The 25,048-nt window shown below is 34.9% G+C and overlaps 1 protein-coding gene across 10 annotated transcripts in view; it reads right to left on the minus strand.

Moving 5' to 3' along the window:
* Positions 1-25,048, minus strand: part of iqsec2a (IQ motif and Sec7 domain ArfGEF 2a) — a 171,058-nt gene that overhangs the window by 85,680 nt on the left and 60,330 nt on the right. For 4 of the 10 annotated variants that reach the window (XM_087264629.1, XM_087264631.1, XM_087264632.1 and 1 more), the window contains exon 1: positions 7,145-7,573. The exons of the other annotated variants lie outside the window; for them this stretch is intronic. In XM_087264629.1, the coding sequence (XP_087120755.1) occupies positions 7,145-7,209 (65 nt within the window). In that variant the 5' untranslated portion in view covers positions 7,210-7,573. Of the gene's footprint in view, positions 1-7,144; positions 7,574-25,048 lie in introns of those variants that run through there. 10 annotated transcript variants of the gene reach the window in all.

Raw genomic sequence — 25,048 nt, forward strand, 5'->3', positions numbered from 1 at the left:
TTACAAAATAAAATCCATACATGCACAGTACAATTTATAATTTTATATTTATGAAGTGTTTTGAATTTCCTGTACTAAGGTACAAATTGGAACTGCATATTTTTTTTTATTTTTTTTATTTATGAATTGGATTTGTGTATTTATGAATTGTGTTTTGAGTTTACAAATTGGATTTGTGCTTTTATGAATTGTGTTTTAAGTTTACAAATTGGATTTGTGCTTTCATGAATTGTGTTTTGAGTTTACAAGTTGGATTTGTGAATTTATGAATCATGTTCTGAATTTACAAATTGTATTTGTGTATTTAGGAATCGTGTTTTGAGTTTACAAATTGGATTTGTGTATTTATGAATTGTGTTCTGAATTTACAAATTGGATTTTTGTATTTATGAAGTGTTTTGAATATCATGCATTAAGGTACGACTTGGATCTGCGTATTTTTGAATGGTGTTTTGAATTTATGAATTGGATTTGTGTATTTGTAAATAGTGGTTTGAATTAACAAATTGGATTTTTGTATCTATGAAGTGTTTTGAATTTCTTGTTTTGAAGTATGAATTGGATTTGTATTTTTGAATCATTATTTGAATTTATGAATTGGATTTGTGTATTTTTGAATCATGATTTAATTTTATGATTTTGTATTTTTGACTTGTGTTTTGTGAACTGGATTTTTTTATGTGAATTGTGTTAAGGATGTATACATTTTGTAAATGTACTATTTTTAAGACTCATCTGGCTCCATATTTTTGGGTGTAGATGTCCAAATAAGACATACTGTTACTATTTCTGGAGTGGATAATAAAGGATCGGAAGCTTTCATGGTGCACACTCAGCAAACAACAAATCTTCATGCAGTGAGCATCAGAAGCCAAAGAGAGTGTGTACAGTACGTCATTTCTTCACTGCCTCAAAATGCAGTGTTTGGCAGTCGCAGAGCTACAGCGGTCTAGGGAATCATCTTTTGCGTTCATTACTAAAGGCTCAGCTTGAGAATTCACGTTTGGAGAATAAAACTGGAGCCTGTCACGACACAGAGCTGTACGGTCTCGCTTCTTTGCACAACCTCAAGCAGCCTGTCATTTACACCAAGCCGGATCACAGTTTCAGCGTTAGAAAAAACAGAGAGAGAGACACTGACGACGTGAACGTTTTAGGCTTAAAATAGCAGGACTACTGAAAATACAAAGCAACACACTACTTTGAACTTCACAGATCTGTTGGAACAAGACAAGGACAAAATAATTTGGTCAAGGACAAAAAAAAAATGATGATATCATTTAGATGATTTCAGATTTCTAAATTTAGCCGGACAGTTTACAAATAATCAAACCAGGTATAAACTTCAAATGGGGGGATAAAGATCTGACCACACTTCAAACCAACCCAAATGTGTTCCAACCAATCCAGGTGATTAATTTAAATTAAAAGACTTTCATTTTATTACAATTAATATCACTTATGATGTTAATTTTTAAATTTGTTAATGATTATCTAGGGATGCTCCAATCGATCAGCTGAAGATCGATATCAGCCGATGATTACATTTCGTGACTCAATCGGTACTCGCCAATCTGGCCAATCTCCCTCAACAGATCACAGGTGTTTGTTTTAGTTTTCAAGCAGAGGAAGACGCACATCCGCAGACGTATATTATACATCAGCAGCCTAAAACATGTGAGGAGGTAAATGACATGTGGTTTTCGTAAACGATCGCTGCGCATGTGTCACAACAGCTAAACAAAATATATACAGATGTGGTGCAATCTCTGTTTATACAGTTTATTAGCAGAACTCGCGTGAATGATGCTCTCTCGCCAGTGTTTCCAGCTGCTGAGAGGCGAGTGGAGCGATCGCCGCTGTCTAGTGTCCAACATGACCTCTCCCGGAAGCTTCGCTAGTCTCGCGCATAGTAGCTCTATGATGCCTGGAAATTAGATAAAATCCCCCGCAAATCATGGCCACATGTGAATGAGCAAGAGAACGGATTGAGAGAGGCACAGTGATGTTCTAAGCATTATATTGGTTGGATTAAATGAATAGAGCAGTGAAGTAAGAACAGAGATTTTTTAATCTGTTTAATCTATTACTTTCTGTAAAGCTCCTTCTGACCATGACATGTCCACACTAAATGGTTATAAGACCCGTGTTAAATATCCTTAGTCCTTAAACTCCAAGTCAACTTAAAAGTAAAATGTGCTTTCTGCATTATTAAGCTTGAAGCATCAGAATCAATACTTTGTATCGGCCCATCATTATGACAAGGAATCGTTACTCGGTATTGGCTGCAAAAATCCTAAACAGAGCCTCGCTAGTATTATACAGTACATTAAAACATTTATAACACAGCACAGCTTCTAACGTTTAATGTGTGTATGCATTGTATACTATGTCAACAAAGGTAATTTTTTATTAACCATTTTAACGACACCTTCGATAAAATTCATCCGAATCCCAATACTATTGAGAAAAGTGGAAACTGTTTATAATGGCTTCAGTTGACGTCTGTATACACCATTATACAGTACATTGTTTTTGTTATGCAAGCATGGTGGTTTAAAAATCTGACTTTCAGTGTAATTTGATTCCAGCTAATTTTTAACAGCACAGCTCCTTTTGATGCTTGATATAGGGCTGTTGCAATCACTGCAATTTTGCAGTACCATGCTATTAACAAGCCAACCGCAGATGAATGAAAGCATCTATTTGTATCCAGTGTTTTAAGACTGAAATACAGGCAAATGCTCTTGTCCCGAAATGTAAAGTTACATCCCCAGTTTGGCAGTATTTCAGCATTCAACTAAACAGACGAAAAAATTTAATTAAACCGTTACACAAAATTTGCTGCAGAAAGGTCCCTGTGACATGCGACAGGACATTGAACCTGAGGTCTCATCTCGCTGTCATCCAGCCATCGAAGCACAGCTGCCCCACAAGTGTCATGTTGCAGAGCAAAAAGGACAAGTGAGGCCGGGACCAACCGACAGTAAAGAGTAGCTGAAGCCGTTGCGAAATCTGTCAAATACAGCCGTGAAAGATACAGACATGAATGCCTTTCTGTCACTGTGTTTGGCGATAATACACATCCAGATTTACCGGAAAAGAATTTCCTCACAGCCCTAGATTGATATTGCATATTATATGTATGTATGTGTTCATATTATTTTAATGTACTTCTTAAATTGTAATCACACTGGTTGTGTCTCAAAAAGTTCACAGAATGTCGATATTCCTCTCATTTTATTTCTTATAGTCACTATAAATCTGAAGACATTTACTCACATAATAGTTTACTTCAACAATAAAAAATAAATTGTGTAGTAGGACTGGGTCCAAAAAATAAATTAATTGATTTGAATCCATCATTAAATTAACAAAACAAAAAAATCAATCAATCCCTAAATTGATTCCTAATCTGCATCTGATTTTAACCAGAGTTAATATTATCTGTACTTCATCTCATCCAAAGTCTTTCAAGCTGGTTAAGAAAAAAAGCATCTCTTTTTCATCGAGATCTTGAAGAAAGGTCACAGAAACCAACAGATGCCAGCACCAGCTAAATTAAAGTCTGATATGTGCAAGCATTTCATGTTCAAAGGCAATTTGGGTAAAGAAAAACCGACAAAACCACACTCATTTGCCATATAGTTAGTTGTTGAAATTACATAAAAACAATAGTACCCACTATAATCAACAACTCTGTTTACACTAGATGTGACACAAAGTAGACAAAGTCTATTTTGACAATTGTGAGACATTCCCCACACTGGGAAACACCCATACACACCATTTACACCTACTGTACACTACAGACAACTTAGCCTAACAGGAGCACCTGGAGGAAGCCCATGCGAACACGGGGAGAACATGCAAACTCCACACAGAAATGCCAACTGACCCAGCATTTATATATAAAATATTTATAACTAATCTATATTGAAACATATCAAATCAAAAACTGAATCAAATATAAATAAAATCAGCAAAGAAATATAAAACTGAATCACCAAATTGGTCGCAAAGTCCAAGCATAAACTTGCTTACGCAAATTAAACACACCACCTTCACCAAGATTAGTAAAACGAAAAGAAAGCTTTCTTGGTATAATTTCAGACATGTTAGACAGGCAAGATGTGCCAATTATTCACAGAGGTGCCATGCTGAGTTGCTCGACTCCTTTAGTCAGCTGACTTGAGTCTTTTACTCTGACAGGACTCCTAAGATTTTCACTGCTATGGCAACATAATGCCACTTTTCATGCACAAATTGTGTTTGAACGTGATGAAAGAGATACTTTTACACACTGAAATATAAAATGCTAATAATCATTTAAAAAAGCAAAAATCTAAATGTAAACAGAGAATCCATTCATTTTCTTTTCGGCTCAGTCCCATTATTAATCTGGGGTTGCCACTCTGGAATGAACCGCCAACTTATCCAGCATATGTTTAACCCATCACTGGCGCATACATACTGTAGACTACAGACAATTAAGCCTACCCAACAGGAGCACCTGGAGGAAACCCATGCGAACATGTGGAAAACATGCAAACTCCACACAGAAACGCCAACTGACCCAGCCGAGGGACCAGCAACCTTCTTGCTGTGAGCTGAACCCACTGCACCACCATGCAGTCGTAAACACTAAATTAGTATGATGAAAATTGTGACCATGGCTCAATTTCCAATGCATTAAAACAGACAATAAACGACCAAGAGCCTCATTTATAAAACTTTTATAGAAACCTTGCTAAAAACTAACATATACCATGCAGATTGCTGAAAGTTTTGTGTACAAATTTCAGGGTCTGTTTTGGGTGTACAAAAAAGCTGTATTTGAGGCCCTAGAGCCAATTGAAGAGCAGGTTACATAGCCAAGGGTTAAAAGAGAGAAGAAGGTCAAAGCTCATAAGATATCTACAGCATATTGAAACTTCAAGGCTACACTACGCTCAAAGTTGAAAAGTTCACAAAGTAAACTTTCATATGCTGAGCATTAGACTGTAAAACCAAAGTTGGTTATGGTATTAATCTGAAGGCCTTGCGCAGCCTGCTCCTCACATACTATCATGCATCAGGAGTGATGAAGCACCACATAAATAATTCCGTATTGCAATAGATGACAGTCGTCAAGATCCCTCTATGGTGATGGAGACTGTGAGACTACAAGACCAACTTGCTGGCAGCGCACTTATACTGAAGAACAGTGATTCTCTCACATACTCTCTCGCTGTCTCTTTGACAGTGTTGTAACTCTGAGCAGCCTGTAAAACAGCTGAAATCTCTCCAGCACTGTTTAAACCCCTTACACGAGGGGACTAAAGCATTCAGAAGACCCCCCGCCAGCTGAAAAACAGAGAGAGAGAGCCTAGAGAGAATATTCTGCACTACTAAAGAGTTTGATCATGTTTTTAAACTCAAATCCAGATGCAGTTTTTGATTCTGCAGTGTACTAATGTAAGAACATACGGTTTGAACAGCTGTGCTTTGTGAGCATGCACCAGCTCAACATTTGGAAGAGAAAATAATTCAGGGTGCAAAGATAAAGTTAATGAATACAATGAAATATATAACTGTACAGCAATGCGATAACACCTGCCCTTTACTCATCAGTCCATAAATATACAAATAAATGAACAGCTCTCATTCAAGCCACAAACATCATTCATGTTACAGTTGTTTTTTTTTTTAATCTCATTCATTCATTTACTTTACGGCTTAGTCCCTTTATTAAACTAGGGTCGCCACAGCGGAATGAACTGCCAACTCATCCAGCATATGTTTTACACAGCGGATGCCCTTCCAGCTGCAACCCATCACCTGGAAACATCCATACACACTCATACACTATGAACAATTTAGCTTACCTAATTCACTTATACCACATGTCATTGGAATGTGGGGTAAAACAGAGCACCCGGAAGAAACCCACGCGGTCACAGTGAAAACATGCAAACTCCACACAGAAATGTCAACTGACCCAGCCGAGACTTGAACCAGCGACCTTCTTGCTGTGAGGTGATCATGCTACCCACTGCACCACAGTGATGCCTCGTTTCATTATTTGATAAGGGTAAATACATTGTAAATTCCACAAACACACATCCAAACACTAAAATTAATGTTTATAAAAATAAGAAAAGATGTGTTGCCTGTACGCTTTCCTCTTAATAACAAAAACAACAATGAGCTGTGATAAAGATCCTACCACTGTGGACGCGTTTGAACAAGCATTCAATGGCACCCTGTGGACTGACAAGATAAGGTCATTAAAATGAAACTGTTTTGATAGTTTGGTTAAAAAGTATCAAGACAACATTAGCTTTATCTAAAACTGCGAATAAAGGTTCTCATGTGCATTTAAATATTACAAATTCTTTCAAAGATCTGTCTACTTTTTCCAAAAACAACCTACAGAAACTCAGCCAAGGTTTAATTTTTTATATAGGCTATGCAATTCACGCACTTACAACATGTGAGGCATAAACATTTTCGCTTATAACCTCAATTCTACAACTGTTCATGTACACTATAAAAAAATAAACAAATAATCGTAGCACTGTCTTATTTCAGAACACACCCCTTCAGAGCTTTCAAACAGGTTATCCAGAGGCATAATGCAAGCTTTAAAAATGCCAGTTGGCCATGATACGCATACTCAACCTTCATGTTCAAATGTACAGTTCAGCATCACAAAAACAAGGAAAATGATTCAAGCGTGAGTCAGTATATTACACTTGTTTTCAAACGAGGGCATTCCTGTGTTGAGGGAACTTGTGACCTACAAGTCATTGCCAAGAACATGCATTCATATCCAAGACCACTGCATGAGCTTATTGACTCTATATACATTACTGACACTCACGTAATTATTAAAGGTATCCATGTCAGTTCTAGTAGTGTTTTCCTGAGACTCGCTGGCCTCAAGCGTTTTCTCTGCGGCTAGAGATGCGCTTACATTTACAATGCTCAGAGGACTCGCGCGCACGCATACTGCGCGGCTTTTACGTTGTTGTTTTTTTCCGGTGATGCCTTTTAACGGGCTCATTTAAATAAACAAATCTAACTAATTCACCAGAGCGGGAAGAAAAACACAATTCCAGCCATTCGTGTCACAAAACAGAGACATAACATTGCGTCTTACCAGTACACAAGCTTGTTATGGAGAATAGCTGGAGTCTTATCCGACGCACAGTTGATGCACCACATTGTTGAGAAACACGTCCGGATGCGCAAGCGCTATTTCATTTGATTGCTAATTTGGCTCGAGCGCTGACAGCGTCCCTCACGGCGTGCGCGCGGAGTAGGATTCTCTTTAAAAGGCATGATTTGCGATTTCATGTGCTGTCATTAGCAAGGAGATGATGAAGCTCATTCTCTCATCCTTGCCACCCTCCTCCTCCTCCCTTCTTGTTCCATCTCTCTCTCCTCCAATCCTTTGAATCTCTTCAGGCTCGTGCAGCCAGCGTGACACAGCAGTAAGGGCGCGAAAACGCGTCTGCCAGCAGAGCTTGGCAAACAGCTTCCCGTTCGCAGCGCATGATCCGCACCTCAGGCATCATTGCTTCCACTCATCTGACAGGCTCTGTTCGCTGCCATTAAGATCAATCAGCGTGTCATGTGACATAATATGTGTGAGTCACATCTCGATTCGTCGAGCGGTCCGGGGGAACCATATGGTGTCAATCTGGTGGTCAATTCTATCACTTGGTTCGCGCCACTTGCACTCTTGAATAAGGTTCCAAGAAGGAACCATTTGAGAACCTTTATTCTATCGTGAAGAACGTTTTAATAGCCTTTCCACTGTAAACAAGTGGGCAGAAATTTCCTCATGAGAACAATTTTATATTACCAAGGTAAAATTTCTACCCATGGTTTACTGCAGTGCCCACTCACAAACTACCTGTAAAAGAGGTACATTTCCACAACTAAAAACGTGTCTAAATCACCACGTCCATTATATGAACCAAAATATCCTTGATGAAAAATATAAAGATTTGAGATAAAATTTTGGATGAAATCTGAGAGCTCCCTGATCCTGCAAAAACAGCAAAGGTTCCAATTTGTCTTAAGAAGGTACCAAAAAGCATAGTCAAAGCAGTCCATGTATCTTCAGTAGTTCAATCTGAATACCATGAAGCTACTTCTGTGCAAATAAAACAAAAATCAAGTTTTTTTCAACAGTTCTTTCTCTGCTGTGTCAGTATATTGTGCACTGATATACACCCCATATACCAGCGCATAACTTACTCTTTTTAAAACAACACACAGGCACATTCGAGGTCATACCTCATCAGACATGACACGCATAAAGAGCACAATGCCCTCATGAACACCTGCCCTATACTGACAGCGAGGAGAGGAAACTGTTGAATAGTCTTTGATTTTGTTTTGTGTGCATAATAGTATTCTCATAGTTTGAAAATATTTAGATTGAACCACTAAAATCATGTATGGTCTGTTTTAGTATGTTTTTTTTTTTTTTTTTGGTATTTTTTTGCACTTTGATTGAGTCAGAGCAGTTGCTAAAGTATAGAGCATTAGGGAGCCCTTACATTTTATTTAAAATATCATAACTTCTGTTACGAAGATGAACAAAGGCTTTCAAGGGTTGGAATGTCACGAAAGTGAGTAATTAATAACATAATTTAAATTTTTCATTTAGTTAAAATGGGAATTGTATTGATTGTATTAATGGTCCCTGTGTTGGGTTTCCAGTAGTGAGCACTACAAAATGCACCTGAAACCACTCAAATGTACTGGTTTTAATGGTTGACAGCTAGTGGTTTGGATGATATTTGTATTGGAAACCATTAGAACTTGTGTGATGATTTCTGTTTTTTTTTTTCTCAGCAGGGATAATCCAAAATAAAAACATGATTCAACATTAAACGTGATCTGTTAAACATTACATATAACAGAATGACTTTTCACTCTCGAAACTGAATTATTTATACTTTAAACCTCTGGTAAACTGAATCCTTGAAGTTTCACACAGCTCAATTTACCCAGAGTTAACAATAATCCATGGTATTAATATGCTAATGTTACACACTGACTGTACATTCATAAACTCTTCACATCCTTACTTGTTTGTAGCATACAAACTATTCAACTATGATAGAAATAGAACAAAACACTAGCATATTCGGTGTTTGGTTTGTAGCTTCTATCAGTTTTAATGGGCCAATGGCAGCCCTGCCACAACACTGTAAAGGAATCAAAATTCTTTCATCATCAGAAAGGTTCTGCGGATGTTAAAGGTCCCATGAAGGGCTTTGAAAAGTGCATTTTTGGTTCAATGTGTGATGTGATTTCAAAAGAAACATGAAGACAGGGCAGGACATAGAATAGATCCTCCCCTTTAAAAAAAACAGCCAATAGTGTTTCGTTTTTATCACAGCTCTGCCTGTGATAGTGTTTGAGCTCAAGGGTAAAATAAAAAGCATCCCGGGGTTGGGACATGCCAGATACTAGCATTTGATTGGTCAAGATTTGATAAGAAAGTCAAGAATGAGGTGATGTCAAAAAACAAACTTTGAATATTTATATCAGATTTAAATATTTTTAACATGAATTTCATCACTGTTTTGCAGCACACTAGCTTATGACTGACATACTGATCCTAACATAAAAAAAACTTTCAATTTCTGATTTCCCGGGGACTATAAAGGGTTTTCATCAAACCACAGATGCCAAAATAAATATTCTTATCACTCGTCAATTCTCTTCTCATTTTATCTGACAGTAATTCATGTTTAGGATTGTTTTTTCTTGTCAGTGCTCTAAGTACAATTAAACGCACAAAAGGAGACTTCTCAACCCACTCTGTTGTGACAACAGTCTCATGACAATGCCAACTGTGCCTCCATCATTCACATGGACATCAAAATACAGGAGAGATATGTGATATTTCTCTCTGTGTGTGTCTCCAACTCTCCCTGGCCCCAGGACAGCTTTATATAATTCATCATATTCCACATTAGCCACCATTTTGATGCCTCCTCCCCATGTTTGTCATCTGCCTCATTCTTCAGCACAAGCTGCTCAGTGTTCTGTTCACTTCAACTCTCCTGTGTCACTTTCTCTTTCTTCAGGGTTCACACGGTCACAGTAAACCTGGAAGTATGAGGCCAGGGAATATTAAAACGGATTTCCAGGTCAGAAAAAGATGCAGTCAATTTACATTTCTATATATAGAAAATTCTTTTTATTTTTATTAAACATTGAGACTGATTTACAATTAAAAACAGATTTTTAAAACGGTTATGCTGTAAATCATGAACTACTTGAAAAGCCATGGGAATGTATTGCAAAAAAAGATGTCTGTGTAAAACTTGATAAGCTTCAACTTAATCTGACAAACTTATTTACAAAATAATGTATAGCATCATGTAAACATTGTCTTTAAAATAGCTTCAAAAATGATCATTCAATTAAATCTGTGCATGTCCAGGCTAGGGGAATTCTCCAATGTTTTATTACCTTATAAAAAAAGAAACTAAAACTATGGCCTATATTTGTAGGCGCCCCGTGACCTACATTCTGCCATTCATCACACTGTCATGTCTTATTTTTAATGAATGAAAGTTAATGAGTTGGCTAAATTACTGTTTAAAGCTGCTTTTTAGCAGCATAATAAGCACAGCAATGTCAGAACATGGATATCAATTGACTGCATTGTTAAGTCCATTTTTAAGAAGTCTACTCTGTAAAATAATTTCATTAATTAACAGTTTCTTTATTTAATGATTCAAAGGAGTTTTCCGCTTTAAATGGTTATGAATTGCATTTTCGGACGTTGATCTCTGCTATGTCAACTTTTAATTTAAAAAATGCAACTCTGCAGTTTAACAAAACGACTTTTGTGCATATTTTTTAAGTTCGAAAGACTATATCTTAAATAATACATTGTAATTCAGTAAAACAACAGAAAAAGTACTGACAGTACATTTAATGCACTTTACAGGACCAACTCAGGCAATATATCAGTCAATTTTTTTAAATGCCAATAAAAGTTAATTTTTTAAAACTTCTCAACAACAAAAGTTGGAGAGGAAAAAAGGGAAGATTAAGATCCAATAATGCAATTCAAAAGCATAAATAAATGAAAAAAGGGAAGATTAAGATCCAATAATGCAATTCAAATGCATAAATAAATGAAAAAAGGGAAGATTAAGATCCAATAATGCAATTCAAAAGCATTAATAAATGATAAAAGCAAATTTACAGATTTATTTTACAGAATATGAGATTTATGGGATCAAATTCCTGCCTAAAGTATTGGAGTCGCAGATAGAAAAAGAATGCGCGTAAATCAAAATACTGACATACTATACTGTAATATCAAATACCCGTCCATGATCGCAGGGGTTTTATACTGTATAAACAATGCGTGATTGCAGGAGTTTCATATGAATAGTCTACTGTCATTTCAAACACCTGTCTATCGATCTGGCTGTTTCATAAATTTATTGTTTCAAAGGTTCTCAAAATAACAGCAAGAGAGGGCTGCGTGTGTTGAAATCATGCATTACAACATCATCTTATCTGGTGTTTTGTTATGGAAATTCATTCATTAATTTTCGGCTTAGTAAACTTAAACTGGGGTCGCCACAGCGTCAACACAGGGAGAACATCCAAACTCCACAAAGAAATGCCAACTGATCCAGCTGAGGCTTGAAGCAGCGACCTTCTTGCTGTGAGGCAATTGTGCTACTCACTGTGCCACCGTACGGCCCTGTTATGAAAATAAATTCTATATATTATGACACAGCCATTATAGGTCGACCCTGCGATAATGGACAGACTGTGTGATACAGTATAAAAGTTTAGATTAGTATGAATTCCCTGTCACACTGAGCAGCCACGAGCTGCATTGGAGTGGCGTCAACTCCCTCTTCATCTGACTGGCTAGAGGAGCAACTGTCAATCTCAACTAGTGGACCAATGATGAAGCTGAAGCCCGCCAGTGATTTAAATGAAACTCGCATGGCATGTTTTGGAAATGCAAGCGCAGAATGTGGGAGCAAGAGCGATGGGGAAAAGACTGTGAGCACATGCACAAAACCTTTAAACATGAGCAGAATTATTTTTTCTAAACGTGTCTGTATTTTTGATTTACACTCATTATCTTTTGGTACACGACCTCAAAGTTTCTTATTCTGCATTTAGTTCTCGCTTTTGTGCGTTATAATTTTACACTCAGGGCCCTATCATACACCCGGCGCAATGTGGCGCAAGACGCAACGCAATTGCTATTTGCTACTTTCACCTCAGCGCAAGGGTCATTTTGAGGTGTTGCACCACACTGTTTAAATAGCAAATGCATTTGCGCTTGTATGTGCACCTATAGGCGTTCTGGTCTAAAAAAAGCAGGCGTGTTTTGGCGCTTTGCTATTTTGAGAAACTGTAAATAGTCTGTTCTTTAGACCAGAACAAAGTCGGTCTATTGTCTGGCGCAAAATGCGCCTGGCTTACACACTACACACAAGATGTAGAGCAATACGCAAATATCTTTACATATGAAAAAGATATAATATATTAAGGATATATATAATAAGGATATATATAGGATATAAATATAAATGATTAGCCTAGCCTAGCCTACATGAATTTAAAAACCACTGCCTTACTTTCTTCATCTCGGGAGGTTTTTTAAGTTTATTCAATTTGCTTTTGTATAATGTTATTATTATTAGCAGTATTATTTATTATATCCATGTTTATATTTGTTTTATTAAAAACAAGCTTAGATTTGCCCACCTGTCATGTTTTAGACCATATGGGGCATAGCAGGTGTAATTTGGAAATAACTCAGTATTTTGAACTTCGACACTTTTGACACTTCGTTATCAATGTTCATTTATTCGTTTGCTGTAAATTAGAACTGAATTTAGAAATAGTTTTGAAACAAATCTATGCGCTTAACAAACGAAATTAATCATTTATAGGCTAATTGATATTTGTGCGTAAAGGTTTCCCTATCCACAAGAGCAAAAGCGAAAATGAACTTACTTTACGTCATGTAAATAGCAAATGCGCTCATGACGCGACGCAGCTGGCTCTTAAAGGTAATGGGATATGAGACTCTGATTGGTTTATTCTCAAAACACACCTATAACTCATTAAGAAAATAAACTCAACCCTTTTAGACCATGCGCCATGGTGCAAAGCCGATTTTCCCATCCTTAAATTAGCAAGTATGGATTCTGACACGCCCTGAATGCGTTTGCGCCCTGCGCTTTGCGTTTTGCGCATGGACCATCAAAATAGAGCCCTCAATGTCAATATTTTGATTTGCATGAATTGTTTTCGTGACTGCGATACTTTAGTCAGGAATTTAATCCCATATTATTTGCATAACACAATGTGCATATGTTTCCATATAAATCTATTCAATCTTTTATACATAGATCAGAAACTTATTAAACTCAATCAAAAGTGGAATTTTTAAAATAGATCAAATAAGATGTGTAAAGCTGAACAGGCATACCACAGCAGCACAATGACTAAACATGAACATCTCAAAATGAAGCATCTTAAAGCTTTCTGGTCTGACAAGTTGACAGTTTAAGCATTTAATCTCTTACAGTAAGTTTTTCAACGACACTAGAATGTTGGTCATAATTTCTCCTTGGTTGCATTCACAAATCATTTTGTTTATTACAAGCTGTATGGTGCACAGCTGAAGCAAACTCAATGCACTCAGTTACAAAACATACTGTATAAAGTTGTGGGTGGATATTTTAAATATCTGGTGAATCAATCTAAGGGTGGGTGTAGAGTGCAATATTTATCAAGTACGAGAAATTCATCATATAATAAAAAAATCACCAGAACTTGCTTTGCAATGAAGTCGTTTAGAATTTCAAAAGGCCCTATATTTCAACATGTACTGTAGATGTTTACAAGTTAAGTAATATCACACAATAAAGAAAACAATGTGTGCTTTATACAACAAAAATAATTCATTAAAGTGTTCAATTTTAGACACAATGATATATACTTTTTGCTTTCAAAATGAATCAGGCATTTGAACGAATCACTTGAACGGATTATTTAATCAATCCCTCATTATTGTTATAGGGAAAAAAGGATAAAGATGCTTTTTATAAGTTCACAAAATTCTTAAATGAATAACAGGAGAACATGACATATCACATACTAGACATTTCGTAAGCCTCCCTAAACAGGGTCTTCTTTAAAACCACTGAAAGTGTTGGACAATTCTACATTCACCACCTCCACAATCCCTCATTTCTGTGATAGCAAACAATATACAGCGGGGGCTTCATTTACCAAAACATCCACAAGGTAACTGCATGCTTCCACACTGAGAAAGCCCTAAAAATGTTCTCCTCCTAGGTAAACAGTAAACATGGATGACCATTGTCTTTCCCATGATACAAATGTAGACTTGCATCATCTTAATGTGCTATGAGCCACTACTCATGCAGCACTCAGCCTATTTTAATGTCACCAGGCACCACGTGACGCGAGTCTCCACATGATTGGACAGACATGATGCTTCATGACTGTGCTCTATCAGCCTCTCGACGTCGGTCTCTTTGCATTTCCCCTTTCATGCTTCCCAAAGAACAACGCTACACAACGTGCTGCTGACTGCAATATTAATAAAGTCTAACTAGGTCATTTGAGCGATCAGAAAGAGTCTGCTTCAGAATGCAGCCGGTCCAACCAGCTGAAAGCAATGGAGACATCACTCCAGATTAAGAGTTCTGCATCGTAAACACTTGTGGAAACATATTCCTATAGTAGTTTTTTGTTTGATTTTAAATGCTGCCTAAAAGATAACTGGGTTTTCAATGCTGTTAAACTTAATGCTGCAAAAAGATGCATCAACACTGTAAAAAATGTAATAACAAAAAGACAAAAAACATGTTTTAAGTTATTTTATAAATTCAGTCAGGTTTTGGCTTTTTTTTTTAAGCTCTACAAAGTTTAACTTAATATTTTTAGTCAGTTTGACTGATGTAAGTTGAAATGACTAGAAAAGTTCAAACAGCAAAAGAAAGTCCAAGACACTTGAAAACTGTGAAAAAAATATAATTAAAAATTATTTTAAAATATTTTCCATATTTTTCTAGTGCCTTGTACTTAATTTTGCGGTTTATTCTGATGAATCCCTTACCCAAAGTGCATTGATGCATTAATTAAGATACCCATGAGCATTTTTTGTTTGATTTTGGACTAGAAAAGTTCATTTGATTTCATTTGAAAAGTTTAAGGCAGCAAGAATTTTTTTTACAGTTAAAAAATAATAACGAGAATTAAAAAAAATAAAATAAATAATAATAATAATAATAATAATAATAATAATAATGCGTTAAGAGTTTTAAGCACAACCCTACGCCCAAAAAACGTTTTATATTGATATTTGAAGCACTAACATCTACACAATGCAACTTTGTTGCGCAGACAAAAATGCAACCATAAACGTGTGGATGAAAAATTCATATGATGGGCCAATGCTCATCACACACAGCTTTTCTCACAAGCAGAGAAGTAAACGTAATTACACACATACAATTAAAGCACTGCAATAAGCATTATTTATCCACATTAGATGTAACATAAAACTCACATGTACATAACATGTACAGTACATAACTAATGAGAATTTTAAAAAAAAGAATCATAGTAATGCCAACAAAAGTTTCATGCATTGAATTCTGGTAAAGTGAAATCATGGGTATTCACCGCATATTAAGGAAAAATACTGTTCTGCCGTTACAAAAATAAAATACAAAATAAACATTTTAAACAATCATTACTTCAGATATTTCCATGCAGCCAAAAACCAAAATAAAATGATAAACTAATTAAATAATTCTGATTTGGACCTTTGAACTCTGACTTTGAATCCCTGCCCTACAAGATATGGGACATTCTAGCAGAAATGTACATTTATATTTTCACTTATATTAAATGTGCTTGTCTTCCTCAAAAAATCATACAAAAACAAGTAAAAAATTATACAATTAAATGATAGAACACACTGTTAATCACTTTCAGCTTCTCCATCAAACGATGTCACTTTCTTTGAGTCATAGCCTTAAAGGTGTATTGCATGCAATTTATGTTAAATTGAATGCAAATGTGACATGACTGACTGAAACATGTGGACATGTTTTTGTATTATATAGTCGTAGCATTTCTTTGTTGAATTTTTTCAAAATTACATGTTTTTAATCAATAGATGTGAATGATGACAACTTAAACTATTTCTGAAGTTTTTAAACAGTTTTCAGCTAAAAAAAAAAAAAAAAAACTATTAAAGCAGTAGGTTCAATTGGGCTGAGGACAAGGACAATGACAGGGTTTGTACATTTGAAAATTGTTTTTAAGAAAAAAAAATTTCTGAGAACCAAATGAAAGACATATTCCTTAACATTACATATCTTTTTAGAATGAAATACTGTTTATTCCCTCTATTTCAACAGTGTAGATTTGCTCTTGACATTGATGGGGACATACATCCCTATAGCGCAAACATAGAACAGTACAAATTTTGCTTTTTGCTTTTAAAATCATAAATAAATGCTTTTTATAATGCGAATAACAATAAATGAAACATGTCCCATGCTGAAAAATTCAATCTACATGATTGTACTGAAATATTTCTTTGAGGAGGTAGCGGTATTTCAAGCAATATTTAGAGAGGCATGTGATGCAATTTAACTCTTTTATTCCAACTATTCTTTTTCACAATCATGAAAGCCAAAATCCAAAGTGAATTACGATTAATTGCACAGCCTTGGTTAATATTAATATGGTGGACTCCAAGCAAACTCGACTTTAAAACTTGAATCTCTGAAAAGTAGCTACTTATGTATACATCTTGGACAGAGGGGGAGGTCTGGAAAAATTGAAGCATAATTTTATTTTGAAGGTGATTAATTTTTTGGTGGAGACATTTCAGTAATTGCTGGATATTGTTGGGGACACTGCTGTATTTATGTTTTTATTTCAGGGACAGATAATGTACGTTTCTGGTAAAATGTCCCATATACAGTGGAGTTCAACATTAGTGATATACAGTATATATACAGTTGAAGTCAGAATTATTAGCCCCCTTTGCATTTTTTTTTTCTTTTTTAAATATTTCCCAAATGTTGTTTTACAGACTAAGAAAATTTTCACAGCATGTCTGAAAATATTTTTTTCTTTTGGAAAAAGTATTATTTGTTTTTTTTTTTTCAGCTAGAATAAAAGCAGTTTTTAATTGTTTAAAAGCCATTTTAAGGACAAAATTATTAGCCCCTTTAAGCTATATTTTTTCTCAATAGTCTACTGAACAAACCATCGTTATACAATAACTTGCCTAATTACCCTAACCTGCCATGTTAACCATATTGACCTAGTTAAGCCTTTAAATGTCACTTCAAGCTGTATAGAAGTCTCTTGAAAAATATCTAGTGAAATATAACTTACTGTCATCATGACAAAGACAAAATAAATCAGTTATTAGAAATGAGTTACTAAAACTATTATGTTTAGAAATGTGTTGAAAAAATCGTCTCTCTGTTAAACAAAAATTGGGGAAAAAATAAATTAGTGGTCTAATAATTGAGGGGGGCTAATAATTCTGACTTCAACTGTATATTTTCCCAACTGATTTTTAACAGAGCAAAGAAATTTTCACAGTATGTCTGATAATATTTTTTCTTCTGAGAAAGTTTTTTTGTTTTATTTTTTTTTTTATTTTGGCTAGGATAAAAGCAGCTTTTAATTTTTTTATGAACCATTTTAGGGTCAAAATTATTAGCCCCTTTAATAAAATTTTTTTCCAATAGTCTACAGAACAAACCGTCCTTAAACAATAATATTGCCTTATTACCCTAACTTGCCTAGTTAACATAATTAACCTAGTTAAGCTTTTAAATGTCACTTTAAGCTGTGTCTTGAAAAATATCTAAAATATTAAATATCATCATCATGGCAAAGATAAAATAAATCAGTTATTAGAAATGAGTTATTAAAATTATTATGTTTAGAAATGTGTTGAAAGAGTCTTCTCTCCGTTAAACAGAAATTGAGGAAAAATAAGCAGGGGAGCTAATAATTCTGACTTCAACTGTATATAGATTTGGATATAACAAGCATTATTTAATGAAGTCATCACAAAACATTGTAAAAATGATTAACAAATAGTCAAATTTCTTTCATGCAAACCATTATTTATAACAATGTTTTTTTTTTTTCTTTTTGAGTTTGGAATGAACAGTGTCCTGGAAATGCTTTATAATCTTAACCCATAAATAATAAAGCATGCCACTTTCCTTCAACTCTTTCTGTTCCCACTCCACAATTTTGCAACATGTATTACTGTAGCTTTACTCTATATTCATTCATTGCTGTAAACTGTTTACCTACTGTACATACAGTATATATCTTGTTTGTCCATCTCTTTATAATCATATTGCCCCCTCTCTTTTCCTTTAATCGTTATATCTCTCTCTCCACTGCCTCCACCCTTCATACCTCCTTCTCTCTGGCAGAGGTGGAGTCAGAGAAAGGAGGGAGAGGACGGGGCGGTGATGAGAGTAGAGGGTTGCTTGGTGACGGTTGCTGAGAAACGGATGTGGGAGGGGCTGCAGTGAGCCCAAGTCAAGAGTGGCGTTGCCGTGGCGACCAAGGTTTGACACTGTCTTCCAGGATTTGGTGCAGGATGGGAGAATTCAGTGGAGCATCACTCCACCACATACACCACATGCACATGTGCAAATGTAAACACCAGTGCTGATTTTAATCGAAAGTTTAAAGGCCAAAAACTAAATTGGTGAGAGCAAAATTAAAAAATATCAACCCTTAAGAAGGTCAACACAATAAATAGACATGGAAACATTAATCTATTGCTGTTTTCTATCTTATTGGAACTAAAACAATACAATTTAATAATTAATATTTTTTTGTTCCTTCAATACATGCCTTTTAATTTTAAATCCATATTTGGGGGTATAAATTCATTAAATTCATTCATTGTTTGTCAGTAGTGTTATAATATTTTAAACAATTATTTTTTTTTCTCATAAAATAAAGTTTCATTAGCAACATAGTGGAAAATGGGGGAAAAAGCATCATCAGGATTATGATGCATCAGTCATTCTTTTAGTATTTTTGAAAATAAACCGAAACAATTATTTATTTATTTTCATAGCATAAAATATTAAAGACCTTTGATTAATGAGTCTTGAATGAGTCCGGAAACGATCACATTATTTTAATGTACTACAGTATATCAACTCTTCTATTTAAAATAGTGCTTCAAATATTTTTTTAAAAATTAAAAACTGCTTTTATTCTAGCCGAAATAAAACAAATATGAATTTCTCCAGAAGAAAACAAATTTATCTGACATACTGTGGAAATTTTCTGAATCTGTTAAACATCATTTTCGAAATATTTACAAAAGAAAAAAAATCAAAGGGGGTTTAATAATTCTGACTTCAACTGTTAACAATTTTTAATATATAAATTCCAATATGTTAACTAAGATCTACATAGCAATGTAACACAGTAAATCTGCAGGACACACACCGGCCCTCCAGGACCGAGTTTGGACACCCGTGCTATAGGTTGTGGATAGGCAGGTCTTAGGTTTATATTTAAAGTCTGTGTAAAATCTAAATTGACTATGTTTACTTAGCTAGTGCACATTGTTATTCTTTAGGTGAACAAGTAATCTGTGCAAGTTAATCCACTATAAAAAAAGTTTTGTTAATCATAATCTGATTTGGTTCTGCCTTTGGTATTGACGGATCTTCTCTGTTGACATCAATTTGACAGCCTCAGCCGCAATATTCTTAACCACGCCCCTTTTTAAGCTCCACCTCCTCAATATTCAGTGTCTGTTGGAGGTACATAAACATACTGAAATTAAAGTCCCCAAAAAAAGTATATTACTATGTTAGACTAATCCTGAGATATAGGTCAGATGCAAGAATGATCTAAAATGGTTGCCAGGGCATGGCAAGACAGTTCTCAGGGTAATAAAAATAATAATACATTTAATTGATTTAGTCAAGGGACAAACAACATGCCTCTACTGTGTTCTGTAGCTCTGTAACATCCAGAATAATATATGGTTGCTAGGAAGGCCAAAATGGTTGCTAGGTTGCATGGTTGGATTGTTGCCAGGGTGATAATTGCAGTCCAATTAGCCCATCCACAAATCTACTACAAGAAGCAGAAGAAGAATGTGAAATAGTAATGGTGGTGCACTTAGTAAGCACTGGTAAGAGATAAATGATGAGAGAATTTTAATTTTTGGGTGAACTATCCCTTTAATGATTATTCCCCAACAGGTTGCCAAATTGCTGTACATTATATGGACAAAAAGACACATGCAAAAAAATAAATAAAAAAAAACAGTGCATAACTGGTGCTTCACATTACACAAGCCAGTCTTTTGCTTAAATGAAGTTGTATCTTTGATGTTGAAACAAAAACAGCTCTGCTTGAGGTCAACTTGATTCAAACCATCATTTCAGTTAGATTAGAGAAGTAGATTTCAAGGGGATTCAATTTATCACTGACTGCTGGGTCATTTTTTAAGAGGAAATCTCGGTACAACTTTAGTCATAATTCATGCTATTAACTTCTGGTTTATAACCTGCCTATTATTAAGATATTAACTGTTCTTTACTAGTTATAAAGTAAGATATTATTCTACATCCCTAATGCAACCCTAAACCTAAACCCAACTACTACCTCACTAACTATCAATAAACAGCTCATTAGTAGTTTATTAAGCTAGTAGTATTAGGTAATGGTTTGTTAATACCAGGAATTGTGACCAAAGTAAAGTGTTAACGAAACCTCTTTTGTTGATCAAACTCCCAATTTAATATTTTAAAATGTATTTTAGCAAATGCAAAGCTAAATCAGCAGTCATTCAGTGTCACGTAATCCTTCAGACATTTAAATAAGCAGATTTCTTATTGTTTTCAATAAAAACATGCGAAAAAAAAGAAAATAACTCCTTGGCAACACTATTACCATATCAGTCACATTTGCACCAAGGATATTAACAAAATAAGCAATATTAAAATCCTACTCATTTCAAACATGAACAATTGAATGTCAAGTTTAAATACAACTCACTTGAAGCGCCAAAAAGGATTCAAACATTATGAGGATTCTAACATGGTGGATTCTGCACATAGACAGAACTGTGAAGGGAGCTGTCCATTGTGCTGAATACAGCCAGCATTATTCACAGCCACTTGACCTTCTTTATAGTGGTGCACAACTAATGATGCAGATCATTTGTTCCCTCTAAAGCACTCGGGTGAACTCATTGTTTGCTGTAACCAATATTAAATCATTTCAATCACTGGATATCAACTAAATTTTCTTCAAGACTAATTGAACTGGTGTTTTAAACCAGCACGGCACTCAAAAATGATGCAAAAGATGCTAACATATTGATGGCCATAACTGTCGAAAAACATCTGAGATTAATCTAAACAGTCTGAACACAGAAATCTCTATTGCCACCTGTGGTCAAAACAGAAAATTACATGATGCTTAATATAAACAGTAATTGTTATTAGTGAAATAAGTTAGGGAAAACACATTTTATTTAGAGAGTTCTTGTTGTTATTGTTATCATTATTACTATTATTATTGTAATTATTATTGCAAAAGGTCTGTAATTTATAGTCGATTTTTCTCAAGTTGATTAGGGAGCTGATTACAGCGTCTTATTCTGGTGAAAAAAATAAGCTGCTCTTTTAATCACTTTATCCCATGATGCAGCAATTACTCCACACACTTGATTAGGGTGTAAAATTAACCTCAAAGCAGTTGAGGATTCCAAATATGGACAGGCAGGAAATTGAAGCATAAAGCTGACAGCTCATGCCTAATTAATGTTTATTTAAGCGCAGTGTAAAAATGCACACATAAAACAGACTTGTCTACATGCCTTTGTGGCACACTGTGATTCAGCTGGTGTCTGCATGCAGGGTAACATGGCTCATCTCATGTACATGATTACTGCAAATTTACTGCTACATTTCTCTTTGAGTATCTGAATTATCTTTGAGGTGTATGCCTTTAAGTAGAACTAGATATTGCTTTAAATGTCTTAGATTAACACTCAATAGCATTGTAAATGTCTTTATTCTCATTAAAGATCAATTTAATTCTATCTTCCTGAATAACAGTACTAATAAAAATACATTAAAAAACATATGGTTTGGCTAAATGCCAGTAAATAAATAAATTGAATTGTTTTGCATTTAGACCATAAAGCGTAGTTATAACATCTACCAGCAGGGGCTAACCAAGCAATGCTAACCAGACAAACCTTGACCTCTGGTTTAATCCACCCTGTCATCTATAATTCAATGATTTCCTCTGTCACTGTATTTGCTGTCAGCTGTGCTTTCATACAGGACATCATGAACTCAGAGCAAAACACCTCAGGGGAAAACATCCTGATATCATCCTACAACCATCACAGACACTTGAGGAAATCTGGGTCCCATTTTACAGCCAAACATCACCACTCCCAATCTCCCTTATTCTGTGCTTTTATTCCACCAAAAAAAATCACATTCAGCCAGTGAAAAGACTTTTCTGATATGCCTTTGGTGAACAAAATGGTGAGCTTAATTCATCTGAACTCACAGTAGAGCTCGGTTTTCTCCTGTTCTATTGTTTTGATCATTTATTCTTCAATCAGGTTACTCTTCTCTTTAAATACTGTGGAGATCAGAATTAGAGAGCAATTTCCTAAAACTTCAAGGTTCTTGAGTCTTAGCTCTATTTAAGTTATACAAACAAGAGTAAAAGAGACAATTTCAAGCATATTTTGTAAGTTACATATTTTCTAAAATAGTCTAAAATAGACATTTTTCAAAAAGATAATAAAGAAAGTGTAATGGATTTTTTAAAAAATGATAAAAATTTAAATTAGAGGATGCTGATTGAAATGAGAGAATACTTTCAGATTCCTCTCTGTTACTGAGAGGACAGGATAATACTCATAAATAAAAATCAATAATAATAATAATAAAAATCAGGGGTGTGTTTCCCAAACACATTGTTAGCCATCTAAGAGTTCAGTCGTTATAAACATAGTTTAGTGAAAATCTCAATACACAGTGTCGCAACATTAAAGAGAAATTAGCTTGAAAGTTCACTCTGCTGCCTGCAAACAAATCTATCATTAGTGAAAGAAAATCTCAAAAATAAATTACTTTTTTTCCGAGGAGCATGTGTGTTTACTTAAATCTAGAAAGGTCCAATTGTAAACATTTGGCATTAAACTGGGGAAAAACTAAACCAAAAGTGTGCAAAGTGAGTGAGGAAGAGGAAGGTCTTGTTTGGGGGAATGTTATCTGCAGCTGGAGTTCAGTGTCTCTTGTACAGATTGATGACAGAGTGAATGTAAATATTTTTCAGACAGTTCACATGCTGTTACTTCCTTGTGTTCATCACCCAATAAGACTGATTTTTTATGTATGACATTAAGTCCTGTCATACAGCAAATCAAACAAGTGAAAGCAATATAATGATGAAATGGCCAGCCAAGAGTCTTGATGTAAACCTAGTCAAATCTTTGTAAAATCCTTGATAACAAAATTGCTATAAGAAACCCGCTACAGTCACTGAACTCTAGAACAGACTGAAGGGTGTGATATGTCCTGTGGCTGCAGATATGCTGAAAGGGCCAGTACATTTTCTACGAACCTTTGACTGTTGTAATTTTCAGAAATTTTTGTTGCAATCTTTCATTGAGCTACAATCAGTGCGGTTCTCTAATTCTCATCCCTATTTTTTCCACAATATAATGCTATTTTGTTAAACTACCATGATTATTTCGTAAAACACTGTTCAAAAATCATGTATTAGATGAAGATTACATTGTTTCTGACATAAATGTATAAAATATTCACTACTTTTGATCTCCACTGTATATACTGATTCTCAAAGTCAAAGTTCAAAGATCCAAATCTGACCAAATCTTTTTTGGATGTCAAAGGTCCAGAATTTTTTTTATTTGATTTTAATAAACATGCACATACAAAAATATACCATTACAAAGATGTGCCTTAACATTAATTACAAGTGCAAAAGTAGCAAAACGTGACGCTTGATTTAAAAAAAAAAACACAACCGGGTCAAAAGTGACATGGTGAAAATTACAAAGCAGTTCAATGTGAAAAATGGTCTGTATTCTATCAGCTGACAAAACTACAGGTATCTTTCACTTGTACCCAAAATACACAGTACACACATGCAAACCTATATGTAAACAACCAGAACTCACAATCGTATTTACTCAAGCAAATGCACACTAGATCAGCATTTACAGTTTTTCTAAGTGGTTTTGGTGCATTTTTCACAACACTATTTACATTTACACAACAGTTAATGCATTTCTCAAAACAGTACATTTGTGCACATCATAGTAGCAGTTTCTTATTCCTTCCAACATATTGCAAATGCTTTTGGACATGCATCAATTGCTTTCATACAACTCTCTGCTGTTTTATAACATTATCATTTGGTTATGTCATATCAGTCAAAATTAACTAAACTTGTGAATGCTGAATAGTCACTCTATATAAAACTAATAGTCCTTATTTCATTACTTGAGTCATTACATACAACAATGTTGAACTAGTTGTCAAAATCTGTCAAGCGAATTTTATAAAAATGTTTAAATCTTTTTTTTTCTTCAATTGATGCATGTCCAAAAGCATTTGCAATTGGTTGGAAGGAATGAGAAACTGCTACTTTGATGTGCACAAATGACTAATTGTTTTGAGAAATGCATTAATTGTAGTGAAAATGTAAATAGTGTAGAGAGAAATGCACCAAAACGACTGAGAAAAACTGTAATACAGTAATATAGTGCAGCATAATTTGCAGTTGCGTGCTGAAAGGAGTCACCCCTGGCCTTTGATGTGTGCTTGCATTAATCTGCGTTTAGCTCCCTTTCATGATCACCACAAGCTGACACTTGCTGTCTACCAAACAAGATTAATCCGACACACTCATCTCCACT

The sequence above is a fragment of the Danio rerio genome, chromosome 8, assembly GCF_052040795.2.
Source record: "Danio rerio strain M-AB ecotype USA chromosome 8, GRCz13ab, whole genome shotgun sequence".
Taxonomy (NCBI): Eukaryota; Metazoa; Chordata; class Actinopteri; order Cypriniformes; family Danionidae; genus Danio; species Danio rerio.